General features: G+C 41.5%; 1 protein-coding gene across 1 annotated transcript; it reads left to right on the forward strand.

Moving 5' to 3' along the window:
• Positions 1-13,372: 13,372 nt before the first annotated feature.
• LOC133899125 (5'-adenylylsulfate reductase-like 4) lies at positions 13,373-16,980 on the forward strand. The gene is made up of 4 exons (XM_062340069.1): positions 13,373-13,699; positions 15,434-15,621; positions 15,705-15,829; positions 16,108-16,980. The coding sequence occupies exons 1-4, from the start codon at positions 13,535-13,537 to the stop codon at positions 16,386-16,388; spliced, it is 759 nt and encodes a 252-aa protein (XP_062196053.1). The 5' UTR covers positions 13,373-13,534; the 3' UTR covers positions 16,389-16,980.
• The last annotated feature ends 2,233 nt before the right edge of the window (positions 16,981-19,213 follow it).

The raw sequence follows: 19,213 nt of genomic DNA on the forward strand, positions 1-19,213 counted from the left end.
TCATCATTATGGCTAAATGTATGGATAGCGATGTAAGTGATGATGAATTTGATGGGGATTCTCCCTCCTATGATGAACTCCTTCATTTGATCAATGAGCAACAAAGAGCCCTTCAGAAATATTCTAAAGAGTTTAAGAAATTCAATGCACTTAATGACATTTATGCTACTTTTGTTTTTAGTTATGAATAATTATTGTGAAAATTTAATTTGCTAAACAAGGAGCACGAAGAGCTTAAGGCTAAATTTGAGTGCATTGACTCTAAAACTAAGGTCCCTTTAAAGCAATCTACCTCTATATTTAAGTTCAATTCTAAGGTAGATACTTCTACTTCTTGTAATAATTTAATTGATTTATCTAGCTTACCCTTTTACAATGATATTTGTGTTGAGAATGTTGTTGTAGAATTATTTAATAACCTCATTGCAAAAGAGAATGATGAGCTTAAGCAAGAAGTGGAGAAACTCAAGAAGGACTTGGTGAGTTTAAAGGGCAAAGAATATGTCCAATCTCCTCAAGACAACCGTGCTTTCATGGTGAAGAAGCTTGTAGAGGGGTCAACCATAACATGCTTCAAATGTTATCAAGAAAGCCACAAGTCCTTCCAATGCAAACAAGTAAAGAAGAAGACCAAGAAGAAGAAGAAGATGGCGAACCTCTCCAACAAGACCTCTAACCTCTACGCTAAGCCCAACTATAAGATTAAGACCAAGAGCAACTACTACAAGCTCAACAAGAAGGACAATAGTAAGGTGGTTGCACACATGGTTAGAAGAAAGGATTAGAGGTGGAACTAACCCATTTGGATGCCCAAGGAAGTCATCACCAATATAAAGAGGCACTAATCAGTTTAGGTTGCAAAGAAGACTTGAAGTCCAAAGCGGCTATGGAAATTTGGAGACTTGGCTCATAAAATGAAGTGAATGTTCAAGCAAAGAAGTCAAGCATACAAGGATGCTTTGATGAAAATTATGATCATCGTATACCTAAATACCCATCTTATATTCATGTATTTTGTTTTTTTCTTCTAACTTATTTGTCTCGTCTAGGATTGCATATGCTTATTTCAATTTCATGCAATAACTAGTACATGTTTTCATATGGTAGGTTACCTGTATTCTCTCTAACCCATAGGCAACCTACATGATTTATTAGTTGTAGGTTATTTACATGGCACTAGTTTTACATTTGGTATTTTTCATGTGTCATGATCCAATCTATAGGATAAATCTCCATGTCATCAATAACACGTGCATATATCTCACAACTATTAAATACTTGTATGCACACTTTTAAAAGGGAGTATATCCTGTAGGTTGTGATTTTGAGACTAACATGTGTTGTAAGTTGTATCTCTTCTAGTCTCATGGAGTAATCAATATGTCTCCAAAGGTACAACTAGAAGTTTAAGCTATATTATGCATGGAGGTAGCTCAATTGGTATCCTTTTAATTGGATCATAATTTGTGAAGCTCTCTCCCATGTGCTCTAATATTTTTCCCTTTGAGTTCAACATGTGCATATAGTCTTTTTGGGAGATTGTTGACAAAGGGAGAGAATTTTGATGACTAAAGCAAGATGCAAGTTTCCAAGATGAACAATGTGGAGAAGATTGTAGCAACTAACAAGATATCTAGAAATACCGAAGTTGACAAACGAGAAGAAGAAGAAGAAGCTCTTGCATGGGTGAGCCAAGAGATAGTAACGATGGAGAATGGGGAGCCAAAAAAAAAGGACTAAGTGGTAAGAACATGCATTCAAACAATGTGGTAAGACTTTGTGCTCGCTTATGATATTTATATTTGGTATCATTTATTATTTTTCACTTGCTTTGGTTGTGTTGTCGTTAATCACCAAAAAGGGGAAATTGTAGCGAAAATGGTCCTATTAGGCTATTATTGTGATTTTGATGATTAATGATAACATAGTTAATAAGACTAGTATATTTATCAAGAATATATGTTAGTAGGTCTCATGATGCAATACATGAAGAAGACACCATAGCGGGGACAAAGTTGGACTCAATTGGAGAAGTCCTAGGAAGATTTACCTCACCGAATGGTCTAGTGCTCTGGGTGTTGAACTCACCGGAGCATATTTGACAAAGGGGGTGTGAGGAATCGTCCAAACAGTATTTGAATTAATCATTAAGTCGATCATTTACTTAATCACGACTTCAACAATTAACCTGAATACCGCTCTGGTAGTCTTGGCACATGTTTTGTGTCCAAGATCGGAACATATGCCTTCCAACATAATACATCACAACATATCTTAATAAAGAGCGAGGAATTAACATTATATTATAAGTTCTTTAAACATGCAACAGTTTCCAACAATTTACAGCAAAAGGAAAACAACAACTATGCAGCGAAAGAAACATATACAACAAAAAAGAGAGCGGTGCCACATGCCCTTAGGCACCACCCCAAAGCACGACCTCCTAGAGTAGGATGAACTACTCTTACCCGCCACCCTGATCAGCAGGCACGAAGTTGCCAAAGACAGCCTCTTTCTCGACAGCAGCAATACCTGCATCAACTTAAGGGTAGCACCTTGAGTACGAAGGTACTCGCAAGACTTACACAATATGGGTATATAATATTCCGACTCCAAGGATTATGCATTGAGCTGTTAGTAAGGACATGCCAAAAGGTTAAGTAAAACATATGTGGTAGGCAACCTAGACTTATATGTCACCTATACTTAACCAAACATGCCATTCTACCCTGCAATATCCAACTGAACATAAATGAAACTGTAACATAAATGTAACATAAGTATTTGAACATATAAGAAAATTGAACCAACTCATTCATCACCATAATAACTGAACCATCAACCACATATCCGAACCATCACTCACAAACGAGAACTCTACGATCGGGTGCAAATAAAATAATAGCATGCTCATGACCGAGAGCACGACAATTCAAACTGTTTATACACCCTGCAGAGGATACTCCTGGATCCACACGACACGAGGACCATACGGCTTGTGCCACCCGCTAAAGTGCACACAAGGGGGTACTCGTGATAACTTTTTCCAACCAGCCCCAACCATGTGGATCGTGCATCGCTCGGCACGGCGGTGCTAGAACTACTCCCGGAGCAAACTAGTACCACTTACAAGCCCGCCCGCTCACACCGTCGATGTTCAGGCCCACAAAGCCACCGCTGCGAAGGTATTCGGCTCACCTTACCATTAGATTGGCATGTGGTGAGTAAGGTAAGTACTAAAGCCAACTACTCCGACGATCGGCCTTAAACAATACAAGCGGTCTACGGTGCCCGGTTTCCTTCCCAAACTGTCCCTAGAACTTTCCTTCAAGGTAGACGTCACCCCTAACACCGCTCACATCTCGTCATATACTCACCACTCATCCAACCAACATCCACATAACCATATACGTGAACAAATAGTAAGCCCTAAGCTCACGAACAACGGTTGAACCATTGCTCATCTTCTACCGAGGACATATACATTGCTAAGCATTTTGATCGACTCTTAGACATTTACCATGTTACCAAGGCTACAAGATATAGATGGACAATTCAAGGTAGGGATTATGCAATCAACATAGGTTTTACCCATAAAAACCCGACATCGACTCCCTATACATGCAAGCCTATACATAAGCATAGTTTATCAATATTTAGATTTCATTCAATTCGACAAAGGTGCAATATGATAGATACTTGTCTTGATGCACTAGCTCAAATAGGTGGGGCGCGTCGGGATCACCCTCGGCCTTCGGGATCGACGGATTGGCGTGCTCTATGAAACATGACGCGTGCAATGATAAACATGAATAAAATACAACAATGCATGCCACAAGGCGCATATGATGAAATGCCCCAAAATATACCACATAATGCGGGGAAACAATTTTCCTAGATAGAACAAGTCATAAGGAGACTAGCAAAATTAGTTTCGTTCATTTTGGACTTGTAAAGAATTAGTGGCGAATTAAAGAAGCCTTAACCTAATTAATTCATCTCAGAAATTTAATTAACTATTTCATAGCTAGGGATATTTTTAATGGGTAGAGGAGGTTATTATGAAACCAACAAAATTGGTTGGAGCTACAGAGAATTTACTATGAATTTTACAAGTTATCAGCACAAAAGAAAAAAAAGCTGATGAACAGTCAACCCGGATACTCCGGGTACCGGAGTCTCCGGATGACCCTCCGGGAGGAGTCCTCTGTTATTTTCGGCAGGGAGTCGCCCGAACCCTCCAGGTTAACCCGGACTCTCCGAGTGGCTCCAGAACAGCCCGTTTGAGAGGGGGAAAACTTAGCCAAAATGATTTACGAACTTCTCCATACCAAAAGGAAACATCTTAGAGCTAAGGCAAGGGTCCTAGAACTCACTACCCAACCTAGAAACTCAATTCCTAACTCAAATTCATTCAAATCCTCAAATTAGCTCTAAAGCATCAAAAACACCTAAACTTCACCACCTAGCTCCAAATTCGGATTGTTGGCCAACTAAATGCGTATCCAAGCCAGGGGAAGCCTAGAGGATTTACCCAAGGTGCTTTGCCGAGGTTGGGGACCGCCGGGAGAAAGAGGAAATGGTGGGAAATCGAAGAACTCCGGTGTTCCTTGAGCTTCAACCAAGAACACCAAAAGACAACAAAATCAGCTTGAATCCTTCGGGAAAACGAAAATGAATTGAAGGAATGGATAGCTTATGAGCTCGTGATCGCAATGGTACCACATGCTTACCTCCACTCCTTCTCTTGAGCTTGGATTTGAGGGAGGAAGAGAGAGTTTGAGAGAGAGGGTGTACTCCTCTTGCCTTGGCTGGTTGGAGCTCGGGAGAGGGAGCTCAGGAGCAGGTGGGAGAGAGAGAGGGAGTGGGCTGCTACCCATAGAGAGGTGGGGTGGTTGGCCCACATGTGTGGCCCATGTTTTAGAGAAAATGGTCTGTTTTGACTACGAATTTCATTCTTTTCCCTCCCAAATTTCTTTTCTCTCATCCAATTGACTTTTAACGAAGTGCATTAGTATTCCGAATTACAATTACACAAAATTAAATATAATGCTTAAAAAGCATGATTATGTTTGATTGCATGATTAAGGATTTGGGATGTGAAAGGGGAAGAGAGGACTGAAGACCTCACAGGAAGGTCTGGTGATTAGCAAATGTACACACCAGAGCTTTTCTACCAGAGAAGTTTGCAGCCATTGAAGTTGAAGATCAAAGCATCGGATGGTTCGGTGATCAATGTGTTGCACACACTGGATAATAAATAGTGCAAAGGGAGAGAAGGAGCTCAACACACTGGAAGGTCCAGTGTATGTGTTGTACACATTGGAGACATAACACCAGACTAATTTACACATAGAGGGTGTCAAGTGTTGAAGAACGAAGTTCAATGCACCGGATAGTCCGGTGATGAAGTGATGTGCACTGGATGATTACACTGGAGCAATTTATACAGAGAGGATGCAGTTAGCTTGGATGATAAGTATATATTCACGGGGTAGTTCGGTGATGGAGATGAAGTATACACCGGAGTGTCTGGTGTTCACAGAAGCTTGAGTGGGGTTCCAACGGCTAGTTTGTGAGAGTATACTTACTAGATGATTCGGTGTTAGTACTATTATTCTCACCGGATCATCTGGTGTTAACAACTTTTCTGAGCCGTTGAGTTAACGGCTAGTACGTGTGTTTTAAGCTATAAATACCCCTCCACTCAGTCATTTGAATGCGTGGAATGCAGCTGGAGTCCTGAGAAGTTCATGCACATATGAGAAGATATCCAAACCACCAAAGTGCTTAAAGAGATCATTCAAGGTGATTAAGCACACCATTAGAAAGTGATTAGTGCTTATAGACTAGAGAGTGTGTTACTAGGTGATTGTTGCCTACAGATTGGATCAAGGAGTGATCCAAGCTTGTACCTCTTGGTACGCTGGTGCCTTAGAGTCTTGGTGACTTACCGGCAAACTTGTTGACCCTCCGACTTGGTGTGGAGCGGCGACGAGAAGCGTGTACGGGGACGCGAAGACCCTTTCTTTGGTGGCTCAACCTCTGAAGTGATCACGGCGGCAAGGAGCCAAAAGAGAGGCTAGTGGTGAGACCTTACCTTGGTGGCTTGATAGCTAATTTGGGTGGAGACCTTGTCTTTGTGACTTGGTGACTTAAGAGTCGTGACCAGGTGCCGACCAGAGCATATCCTTTGTGGAGCTTCAACATGGACTAGGGCTGGTATTTATGCCATCGATATCACGGGATAAAAATCCTTTATGCTGAGTTTACTTTCTCTATCTTATTTATATTTCCGCATTTAAATTTTTGCAATTTATCTTCTTAGATAGGTTGCAAGTGCATTGATCGGTAGTGTAGACACACTAGATAAATGTAGAGCACATTTAGATATAAATTGATATAGGTTTATCTTGTGTAGTTTTTGGAGCCGAATAGATTTTAAGTGTCCTAATTCACCCCCCTCTTATGATATCACTGATCCTTTCAATTGGTATCAGAGCTAGCGCTCACATCTAGCTCTTTAATTTGTATTATAGCTTCACATCTTTCACAAGATTTCGCCAATTCAAGTGGTATTTGAGCCTTAGTCTCATTGTGATTGGTTAGACTTCACCGCCTAGTGAGTTGTGACATCTGGGGTTGAGATGGATTCCCATAATGCTCTACTTTTCGATGGCACAAACGTGGAAAATTCTAATAACTTGATATTTGCAAGTCCGAGGGTTAGATGTTTAGAGAGTTACCGAGGAAGGGATGAGTCAACACATCACCAACAAGGAGAGGAAATAAGATGCATTGGCAAGAGTATCCTTTTATCATCTATATCGTGTTTATTCTCTCACTAATGCACATGATATTTGGACTAGTCTCATTGAAATACATGAAGGCATAAAGGATGTACGCAATGAGAAATATCATGTGTTGTTACTAAGCTCAATGGCAACAAGCAACTACCCCATGAAAATGCTAATGACATATACTTACATTTGAATATTCTTGTCAATGAGATGAATGAGTTAGGTTTGACACCGATTGAAGATGATCAAGTGGTGAGAAGAATACTTCAAGATCTTTTTCTAAAGTACAAGTTGATAGTCTCCATCATCTATGACAATAATAACATAAAAAAGATGACTCCAAGTCAAGTGCTCTGCAAGATCACCGCCCATGAGATGATAATGAACATGGGGTGGAAGCTTCTTCCTTATCTGACACCAAGAACCTTACTCTCACAAGCAAGCAAGCTCAATGCTACACATAAAGGCAAGGATGAGAAGACAAGAGCAAGAGTTAAGCTCAAGTGAAGATGACGGAGATGAAGATGAAGAGAGCTATGAAGAGGATGATCAAAGCACATCAAGTGATAAAGAAATTGATCCTAAGATGGCCAAGCCCTTCTCAAAGTTAGAGAATAATATGAAGAGGATCAATGCCAAGGTTAATCATCCTATCTCCATTGAAGATTTAGTCAATATAATTGATCATATCAAGAAAGAGAAGAAGACCAAGAACAAGAAAGAGACAAGGGAAAGAGCCAAGGCATTCGCAAGCTTAGGAAGATGGGTGAGTGACGATGAAGAGTCAAGCTCAAGTGATGAAAGCTTCACCATCCTCTCCCTCCATGAAGAGCTCTTCCTTAAGGTCATCATCATGCAAGTCGACATCAAGCCATCTCACAAGTGTATTATGGCCAAAGGTGTGGATAACGATGTAAGTGATGATAAATCCAATAAGGATTCTCCCTCCTATGATGAATTCCTTCTTTTGATCAATGAGTAACAAAGAGCTCTTACGAAATAATCTAAAGAGCTTAAGAAATTCAATGCACTTAATGACATTCATGCTACTTTTATTTTTAATTATGAATAATTATTGTGCAAATTCAATTTGCTAAACAAGGAGCATAAAGATTTAAGGCTAAATTTGAGTGCATTGAATCTCAAACTAAGGTCTCTTTGAATCAATCTATCTCTCTATTTAATTTCAATTCTAAGGTAGATGTTTCTACTTCTTGTGATGATTTAATTGCTTTATCTAGCTCACCCTTTTGTAATGAGATTTGTGTTGAGAATGTTGTTGTAAAGGAGTCCTGGTTATGGGGTGTATGTTGCCATGGCTTCGCTGTTACTGCGGCCATTCTCCTCCGGCGCTTTGTGGAAGTTGGCTCGTCATCAGCTAGAGTCTGGTATTCGTCAATCCTGTAGTAAGCGGTTGTGCTCGGTGTTCATGACTTCGTTGTACTCGTCGTGCTTCTTGTGCTGCTTGGCCACCAGCAAGAAGTTGTGCTCTCTGTGCAAGTGCTCCAGTGTTATTCAGTTACCTCCTCTCTATTCTCTGTGTACCGGTCACCGAGTTTTGTTCCTCCATGTTGCAAGCAAATTGTAAAATCTTATGATGGAATGTCTGTGGCTTAAATGCACCGGTGAGAAGAGCAAGTGTATGTCTTACAGCGGAAACCTCTAGTACGATAATTATCTGTCTGCAGGAAACAAAGATCGTGTTGTGGATGGTACAGTTTGTCCTTGAAACCTTGGGACCATGTTTTGCCCAGACCTATGCATGTCTGCCATCACAAGGCACCATCGGGGGCATTCTGTTAGCCTATTCCGACTTCTTCTTTTCCCTTTCAGACACCAGATCCACCATGTACACAATCTCTGCCAACATCACAATGCAGAATGACAATAGCTCTTGTTCCTTGACTAGGGTATATGGTCCCCAACTAAAGGATGATAAGTTGTCTTTTTTGCAAGAATTAGAAGACCTCAGGCAATATATGAACCCTTGTTGGATGAATTTCGGGGATTTCAATCTAATTTACAAAAATGGAAGACAAAAGCAATCTGAGAGTGAATAGAGCAATGATGCGAAATTTTCGGGATGCCCTGGACAAGCTTCAGCTCCATGAAATGAAACTAAATGGTAGGAAGTACACTTGGTCAAACCAGCAACCGAAGCGACGGTTACTAGGATTGATTGTTGCTTCTACACATCAGAATAGGAGCTAATTCTAACACCTTTATGGAGGCGCTATCTTCCGGTGGTTTAGACCACTGCCCGTTATTTATCCTGGGCGATCAAGTCTCTAAGGGTCTTCATGGTTCAGGTTTGAGTCCTACAGGGTCAGGATGCCAGCCTTTGCCGAAGCAGTTCAAAGAAGTTGGAACAGGCCTGTACTCAAGTGACCCAATGCTCAAGCTCCACATAAAGTTTACTTGCCTACAGAATGATCTACGCAACTGGAAGCGCAAGACAATTGGGGATACTAGACTAAGGCTGACTGTTGCACAGGAGGTGATTCTGAGGCTGGACTAGGCGGAGGAAGAACACAATCTGTTGACAGATGAAATTAAATTCAGGAAATTCTTGAAAAGCAAAACTATCGCCTTGGTGGCCATTGAAAAGACCCACCTGAGGCAACACTCGCACCTCACATGGATTCGGAAAGCTCACACAAATTCAAATTTTTTCCACCTAAGAGCAAATGTAAGGAAGAGAAATAACTTTATCCAAAAATTAGAAACAGAGACAGGTACAAATATCACTAAGGAGGAAAAGGCAAAAGAATTACATGCGTACTTCGTCAACCACATTAGGACAGCAAAGAGACATGTCAGTGGGCCTTAACTAGGAAGCTTTGCAATACTCCTAGTATGATCTCAGTGAACTAGAACACCCTTTTGAAGAAGAAGAGGTGCAATTCACTATCATATCTCTCCCTTCCGAAAAATCACCGGGACCTGATGGCTACATTGGTCTATTCTACAAAACTTGCTGGAACATCATCAACCAGGATATTCTTGCCGCTCTGCGGGCCTTTTTTGATTTAAGATGAGCCAATTTCCACCTCCTAAATGATGCAAATATCGTTCTGTTTCTGAAAAGGGATGATGCTTCAAAGGTAATGGATTACAGGCCCATAAGTCTGATCAACAATTTCTCAAAGATCGTCTCCAAGTTGCTTGCCAATAGACTGGCACCTCGCCTAAACGAGATTGTGTTGAGGAGCCAAAATGCTTTCATCAAAATAAGGTGCATCCACGATAATTTCATTTATGTGCAAGGCATCATACAAGAACCGCATAGGCAAAAGGTTGCATCCCTGTTTATAAAATTGGATATAGCAAAGGCCTTCGACTCCGTAAGTTGGCCTTACTTGCTCGAGGTCCTCGACATGCTGGGCTTTGGAGTCCGTTGGAAAGATTTTGATGAGGACATCACTCTTTCAGATACACACACACCGAGTATTCCTCCAACAATAGGTCTATTGACACGAGCTCGTGCACGTCAACTAAATCATGAGGTGAGCTCGTTCCTTAGTGTTCCTTTATATTTTGATAAGGATGGGATGCTACTGAATAATTGTGATGTATTATTACTTAGGAACACGGGAGAAGAACAGCAAGGGCGCCCAAGCCAAGGTGGAAGTCCAATCAAGTTCGAGTCCGTTTCGGAGTCCAGGACCAGCCTGCACTAAAATCGTCGCCCAGGATGCATACGGACTCCGTTTTCAATGTTCTACACATGGTTGGAAAGCTAAGGAGATAAGCTTCTCAACGGAACTAGTCCCATGTCCGAATTCTTTCTGAGCCAACAGGAATCATCGAAACAAGGCGACGTCCAGAATCTGTTAAGGTGCTGCGCCACCATCTTTTGGGCCGTTGGGCCGTGTAACGTGTTGGAGTCCATTAGGGACACGTCCAGGGGTCCTTGGCCGATCCTAGTCTTTTATATATAGTAGCCGCCACTCTAATTAGGGTTGAGTTTTGCTTAGATATTGATCTACACACAGTTGTGAGATTTTCGCTCTTGTTCCGGACCGACTAGGCCGCCGCAAGTGTTTGTGGAACCCCAACTTCGAGTGCTTGAATTCAATTCGCAATATTTCAGATTGCATCTTCTACGTTCTTGCTTGTGTTCTCGATACGCTTGCAGAAATTGAGCCTTCTTGGCGAGATCAACCGCGCGACACGGTTGATAACCATCGGAGCTGTGGTGTAGTGATTGCAAGGGAGACGATCTATTCGGGTCGAAGCCTTTGGATCATCAACGTCGAGTTCTCCACCTACCGACTTATCGCTACCTATCGGAAGATCAGGCCAACATTACTCATCAGATTTGATTTCACAACTCTTAGCCACCACTTCCTCGTGAGTAATGCTAAATGAGGAGCCTATAACTAATATCAATCATGCAAGAGCCCTTCAGCAAGGTGATCCCCTATCTCCAATGTTGTTTATCATTGCAATTGGTCCGCTGCAATGATTGTTTTAGCTGGCCGAAGACAAGAAGCTCCTCTTGGCAGTCCTCCCTAGGAAGGAAAATTTTTGTTGCTCTCTGTATGCTGATGATGCGGCCTTGTTCTGCAAACCTAACAGAGATCAGCTAGGCTCTGTAAACCGAATTTTACAGGCCTTTGGGAACACCTCAGGTCTGATGATAAATTTTACGAAGACTGAAATTATCCCGATTAGATGTGATGATGCCCAACTTGCCAATATCCAAGAGATTTTTTCAGGAGCAGTCAAGAATTTCCCTTGCTGGTATCTTGGTCTTCCTCTCCATACAAGGAGACTAAAAAGGATACATGTGCAACCTCTTTTGGACAAACTCAGGGATTGGCTTTCAGGATGGAAAGGAAAATATTTCTCCCTGGTCGGTAGAGAAGTTCTGGTAAAATCCGTCCTGTCCTCCCTTCCCACCTACCATTTGACGGCCTTCCCTCTGCAAAAATGGCTCCTACGCTAAATTGACCGCATTAGGAGAGCCTTTATGTGGAAAGGTGAGGAATCCAAGCATGTAAATGGTTCACACTCTCTAGTAAATTGGGAGGTGACATCCAGGCCTAAAGAGTTAGGGGGATTAGGGATCTTGGATTTAGAGCGCTTTGCTAGAGCTCTGAGAGTCAGATGGCTTTTGTTTCGTTGGTGGACACGGGAAGACCTTGGACTAGGTTACGTATTTCGTGTGACGGAATGGATCAAGACCTTTTCATGGTCTCCACCGAGGTTTTTCTTGTGGCAATGGGAGATAGAACACTTTTTGGCAGGACAGTTGGCTCAACGGGGTGGCACCAAGGGTGATCGCCCCAGATCTCTATAAGTTGGCAAAACGAAAGCTTCGAATGATGCACAAAGAGTTACTAAATGATAGTTGGATCACCAATATGCGCCCTCTTACAACGAGGGATGAGATAGCCCAGTTCTTTGAATTGTGGAACATGTTGCAACAAGTGCATCTCCAGGAGGATTTAATGGACCAAATCCATTGGCGATGGATTGAAGGGGGAGTATACGATTCACGGAGTGCTTACAACATATAATTTGCCAGAGTTTCCAAGCGTTACAATATGAAGCCTGTGTGGACGGCACATGCCAAACCAAAATGCAAAACGTTTACTTGGCTTCTCGTGCAGGGGAACATTCTGATGGCCAAAAATTTGGAGTGGAAGGGATGGCCACATACACAACTTTGTTCTCTATGTCATTCCGCAAATGAGTCACCCACCTTGCAAAAAAATTGTTCCTATACGAATCAAGTGTGGTGCTTTTTATCTCTTTGGTTTGGTTGGAGCAACCTCCCTGCTCTAGCTAACCATACGAGTGTCTGCTCATGGTGGTGATACACACGTATCAAGATTGCAAGGGAAGGCAGACGAGAGTTCAATAGAGCTGTTTTGTATTTTTGGTGGAACGTTTGAAAGGAAAGAAATCGACACATTTTTGAGGGCAATCGCTGGATCCGGAAGATGTGGCAAGTTTGACGAAAATGAACATTGATCAAAGGAAGAGGGTGTGGTTGAAGTAGTCTTTGTCATTTATTTTTGGCGCTACAATCGCTGGACTCGAAAGCAGTGGCAAATTTAGCGAAAATGAACATTGATCAAATGAAGAGAGCGTGGTTGAAGTAGTCTTTGTCATTTATTTTTAGCGCTACCTGTTGTAGTCTTTAGTACCTCCACATGCCGTCTTCCTGAGATAGTGCTACCCTTATGAGTGTGCCACTGCCTCTGCTTAGTTGAGGGGTTCTTCTGTATCATGTGGTTTCTGGGTGTATGTTGTGTCCACAATTGTTTTAGTCAGGGTTTGGTGGTGTTGAACCTCTTTCTTTCTTTAAATAAAACACGACAATCTTTTTCCCGTCATTCTTTAAAAAAGTTTATTTTATCCATAATCACTTTCTCAGCTAACTAAAAACTGTTAAAAACCAAAATTAAAAGCTAGTCCCTTAAATAGCTTAGCTTTTGATTTTTTTCGAAAAAGTATCCTATCCTACATCTTTTGATTTGTATAAGCTGTATCGACTCGTTCTATCTTCAACTCTCTTCGATTGGAGAGAGCGAAAGAAGGAGAGACAAAGAGAGGCAAAGATATCGAGAGACCGAAAAAAAAAAAAACAAAAAGGCCCACGGGAAGAGCGAGAAACGGGGGCGACCAACCGGCTAGCTCGCCGCTTCCGCCTTCTCTCCCCCCGTCCTTACCCTTTCCCCGTGGCCTCACCGGCTCCTCTCTCTCTCTGCTAGGGTTTCCCCATGTCGGCGGCGGCCTCCGCGGCGGCGCTCCTCCTCCTTCCCCTCCTCGCCGCCGCCGGGGACGGGGTCTGCCCGAGGCCGCCCGCCGCTGCCGCCGTCCTGCGGCAGTCGTCCGCCTCATGCCCCGCGCCGGGGCTCCGGGGCCACCACGTCGGCGTAGTCGAGGTGAGCTTGGTTTTGCGATTCTACCTCTTGATTTCACCATCACGCGAGCAGAGATTAGCGTCCAGCTGTTTGCGTTTGCTAGGTTGCCGTTTGGAGCGCGTGGATTTAATTTGGCTTCTGTTTTAGCTTTGTGATTTGGCTCTCGGAGGAGTGAATCACATGCTAGTGGGTAATAACCTGTCAATCTAATCTCTGCCTAATAAGATGGATTCGTAATCAATACTATATATTAAAGCTCCAAGAATTGGAGCGTTACTAGGGGTCAAGGCAATATAGCTATCGTTCATGTGGGTCATAAGTATGTATATATATGGATACGGATACAGATACAGATACATATATGTATACATATACATATACATGTATGTATATACATATCGGTATATTTATATGTATAATATATTTTTTTGGGAAATTTCAGAAAAATAGCGAAAGGTATAATAGTTATATTGATAAATCGGCTGAAATAATCTAAAATGCACAGAAAAATATCTAAAACTCAAAAAATATGAAACAAATTTTTGTTAGGTTCGTATTACTGTCGTCTACATATTAAAATTATGTGCATGCATAAAAATAATACTGTTCTCCCCATAATTAAATGAATGTGTTAAATATTAATAAATTCATAAATAAATATTGAGATGCCCAAAATTGGTGAACCTAATTCTTTTACTTTTCTTTTGTCATGTTCTGTACAACAACAAAAAAGGGCGCGGCGAAGGCGCGCCAATCCGCCTAGTATATTGGAACTTTACAAGATCTCCTATCCAAGATTAAGTGTCGTAGTTCAATTTGATGGAAAAATTGAGTAAACTTTGTGTTTGAATTTTCGAAGCCTCTCGATAAGCTGAGGTTGAGGGTCTGCTGTATCTTCGTGACAGTGTGTCTGACTGTTGGATTGAACTTTTTTCCTGTTGTTTTAAGTTGAATGGAGAGCAGAAACGAGGATTGGTTGGCATGAAAACTTAAGGAACTCAGTGTCTCTGCAATTGCTTCCTTATGCTCAATATCTTGGGTTTTGATGATTGTGATGCTGGTAGGAAGTAATTTGAGGACAGCAAAAATGAGTTGTAGCTGACTGTATCAGAGATTCTTTTTGTTACCATCCATTAGTATACAACACTTTTTAGTTCATGCCAGTTCTGGCGGACTCTTATGTTGGATCCGTGCTAGGCAAATTGTCCTTGATTTGGCCATAAGTAATTGTCAGTGTTTTAATATGAGAACGATTTATTTATTTTCTTGTGGGCCACCTTTACGGTTTGACCTCCATTCCTTATGATACATGCAAAAGCTAGTTGAGCACGGAATCTCTTTTCTTTTGTGTTGATACACCATCATGATAAATATGCCATTAGTTAAGTGCTTGTTTGTTTCTATGTGGAACCGATGTATTGTTTATGCATGCTATGATTTCAATTGTTATCTGTTGTCAAGAAGTAAATATATTACAGAGTTTGAATTGTTTCAATGGCTCAATTTTGATATCTTTTGCATAGAGGAATGTATGTTACTTTTTGGAGAATACCACTATTAGTTAGGTTATGCATCCATTTTATACTGCAGTACATATCGCTCCTTTGCTACTTTTACATTTAGATATATCACAAGTTGATTGGCCAAACCAAACTACACAACTAATCTAGCTTCTCAGACCTTTTGATTAGTTCTTAAATCTTGAATGGACTACTCTTCTTGTCTGTTACCTCATGCTCCATTTTTACGTGCCAGGGGGACGATGGGGCTCTGCAAAAGGCAGTGACACTTGTGCTGCGGAACAGGGAGGATTTTGTTGCTATTCTTTTTTATGCTTCATGGTGTCCCTTTTCTAAATTGTTCAGGACAGATTTTCAAAAGCTGTCATCCTTTTTCCCAACAATTGCTCATTTTTCTTTTGAGGAATCCCGTATCAAACCAAGGTGCGTAGTTCTGAAAGAAATATACTGGGCATTAGATTTAAGTAAATATTGGCATGAAATTCACTTGAATACATAAATTGCAGAATTTTGTCAAGGTATGGAGTTCGTGCCTTCCCGACGCTTTTCCTTGTGAACTCTACAATGCGCGTGCGCTATCATGGATCTCGGACCATGAACTCCCTTGCTATGTTCTATAAAGATGTTACAGGTATTACTGCTCGATGTTTCGAATTTATGAAACTAATGATACACGTCTTAATATTTACTGAAATTGATTGAGTTCACCCGGAAAGCTGTTTCTGTCCTGTTGCACCTTGACCTTTCAGATGGTATTGTGCTGCAGATTTAGCATGTAATTTGTCTAGAAATGTAGATATGGTGGTACTTTAGTAGGATTCAGTTCCCAGTTTGAACCACCCTCCTAGTACATTCATCCTTCCATAAAGTTTTTCAGGATTTCACCTTTCTCTTTTTGGAATGCTGAAGGTATGAATCCTGTGTCACTGGATGTAACATCCCTGGAGAGGATAGAAGACACGGTAAATATAATTGATAATGACAAAAGGACCGAGCAGGAGGATTCTCTGTTCTTATGGGCAAGATCACCAGAAAGATTACTTCATCAAGATACCTGTCTTGCATTGGCTAGCTCTTTTGTCCTCTTGAGGTTACTTCATTTCTTTCTTCCCAAGCTCAATGCATGTGTGAAGCAAGCCTGGAGGATGCGATTTCATGAACTGAATAGGTTGTTTCCTAGCTTGTCTTGAGGAAGGCAATGTGGACCTGAAAACTTGAACTGACTGTCTAAACAAGGCAGCATACGCATAGGAAATGATGCAGGCAGCAAACGGGAATCGTTTGGGGGGTGGATTTCTGCCATTGTCTGCACGAAAGTTAATACACACTGGTGGCTCGTGGCTGAGAAATGAAAAAGGTGGTCTCAGCAGCTACTTATACCCCTAAGGTCTCATCATGGATGTATTGTCTTCCCTCCGTGTCGAACTCTTTCCGTGTCAACTATATTTAGTCTTTCTTGGGAGATATCTTGATACAAGCTTAAGTGACGTTCTTGGAAATGCTGATGTGAATGTTGATCATTGTACTGCCTTGATGGTACCATCGGCCAACGCCTTGTATTTTGGTGTTGCTCCTGAGACACACACAAAAAAAAAGTATTCTAAGAATGATTCTTCTTTTAGGTTAGTCATAGGCAGGATTGATAGGTTTGTGATTCAATAAACTCGAGGGAGTCCGTACCCTTTGTGTGTAGTACTCCATTATATTGACCGGCTGATTGTTCTAGCAAAGTTTGCTGGTTCGTAAATGGAATTGCCGGCTGTTATTGGCTTATTTCTTTTATTGGCGTGTGTTATTGACATGTGATGTTATCTTGTTTGATGCAGTTCCATACCAATGCGTTTAATCAAGGGTTAATTAGATATATACTATTATAAATCTGTTCTTTCTGAATTATGCTATTGCAATTTGCGAAATTGTACTAGTGCTATTACTATTTCGTGGATATTGAAAGCACACCATTTTGTAAGTCTAGAGCCCATATGAATACCATCCCTGAGTATTGTATTTTGGTATTGACCAAATAGTCCTCATGAATGGCATGTGCATATTCGGATGTGGTTTGATTGGGCCATACCGTCCTCATTCTTTCGAACCCTAGTCCCAATTCTCTTCCTCTCGGTGGTGAAGGAGATGACTTCCTTTCGGCGGCTGACGATGGAGGTGATCTAAGATCCGTGGAGGTGCTCATCCTTGACCCAATTTGCACCGGTGGGCACAATGGATCAAGGTGGACCCAATGCATATGCAGTGGGATCTCTAAAATCGTGAGTAACCCTCCCTCTTAGATCCATCTGGGTTCAGCGCATTGCATTGCTATAGGTGTAAGAATTAGGTTACTCTAGTATGCTTTACCATATGGTGTTTAGTATTTTATTAGGAGCGACTTCATGTATTCCATTGCCCGTTAGGTACATGTTCATGATAGAGCTTCGGGTCCAAGGTTTTTTCTGCATAGACTCTGAAGGTAGGAAATTCTATATTAAGGGAAAGATTTTGAAATGGGTAGTGAAGTTTCAAAGTTTCTCCATAGACTTGCTTATGAAGAGCTTATACACTGCTGTGGAATGGGACTCGAGCCAGACATCTACTGTTTGGTTCTTTGACAAAATGATAGATGATGATATTAGACTAGTTGATGACACATAACTACTAGATGTGCTTGAAATGTACAAGGCACTGCAAGGACGGGTTTCGACTTTTGAGCTCACATCACATGAAATCGGGGCATTTTTTCTATAAATGACCAGCCGAGTGGTATCTTATTTGTTGTTCTGTTCCTATTCTATATACATAGACTCAGAACGATTTGCATATCATGCTCAGCAGTAATTGTCACTTTCTATCAGCAATTATCCACATGAAATCTCTCAGCGCAACACAGAGCACTGTCCTCGATCGGCTAGATAAATGAAGCCACGGATATCTGCGTACGTGCAACAAGGAGTACCGCGAGGATGATGACCTAGTTTAAAACGGGGCACCGGAAGTCGGTGGTCTTGGGGCCGACTGGGCTGTTCAGGAACGTCGCCGACATGGCGGAGGTAGCTTTTGTCGACGGCGGGAGAGGATAGGCCGGCGAGTCGAACGAGTGGCCAAGAGAGCGCCTAGTTTGGGGGAAGAAGACTGACCACTATGATTCTGCGGAGTTGTGGGAGAGGAGAGTGGGAAATGGTAGACGTAGACCCATAATATGCTACGTACTTATCTTCCTGTTCGGCGGCTTTGGAAGCGATAGGTTATTACAGTCAACATCATGCTGACTGTACTAGATTAGGAGTGATCATTACAAAACTGCGAATCCATCGGAACATTGAATCCGTCATGGTATATAATGCTAACTACGCTGCCAAACAAAAAGAATCATCTCTTTCCAGGCTTATTTGATAGAGCTCTTTCTGATCCAAATTTTTTGCGGAGAGTGATTCTCTGAATGAAGTGATTCTGTGATTGAAATTGATTCTCTAAAATAAAATATATGGAGGAAGTGATTCTGTGCGGGAAGTGAATCAGGTGAAACTGCTTTTTTCAGCTCCTCAGCTTCTAATTCATTTCAGAGAATCACTCCCACTGATTCCATTCATGGAGCTAAAAGATGAAAGTTACTGTTTGATATAGCTCCTCTGATTTCAGTCAGAAAGCTGCTCTGTGAACTCTGTTAAACAGACCCTCAGTAACAGATTTAGAGCTACAATGTAAGAGTTCTATTTTATTCTTTCCTCTTCTATGTATAAAAATTGAAAAGAGAGGAGGCTCCAAGGTAGGTGCTTGAGCCACCTTTGCCCCCGTTAGATCCGCCACTTCTCTCTAGGGAGGACGATGAATATTCAATGCATGATAGTTTGCACCTGTTGTATCATATGGAAGGAGAGGAATATGAGATATTTTTTATAAGCCGGGGCTCAATTGGCAGGAGATGTAGAAATGAGGAGCATGGCCTTTCATTGACCGAGTTATAGTCGCTTGTTTTTCGTTTCTTCTAACCTAACCATCATTTTAGGTCGTTTTATGTTGG

Source organism: Phragmites australis, chromosome 18 (assembly GCF_958298935.1).
Source record: "Phragmites australis chromosome 18, lpPhrAust1.1, whole genome shotgun sequence".
Classification (NCBI taxonomy): Eukaryota; Viridiplantae; Streptophyta; class Magnoliopsida; order Poales; family Poaceae; genus Phragmites; species Phragmites australis.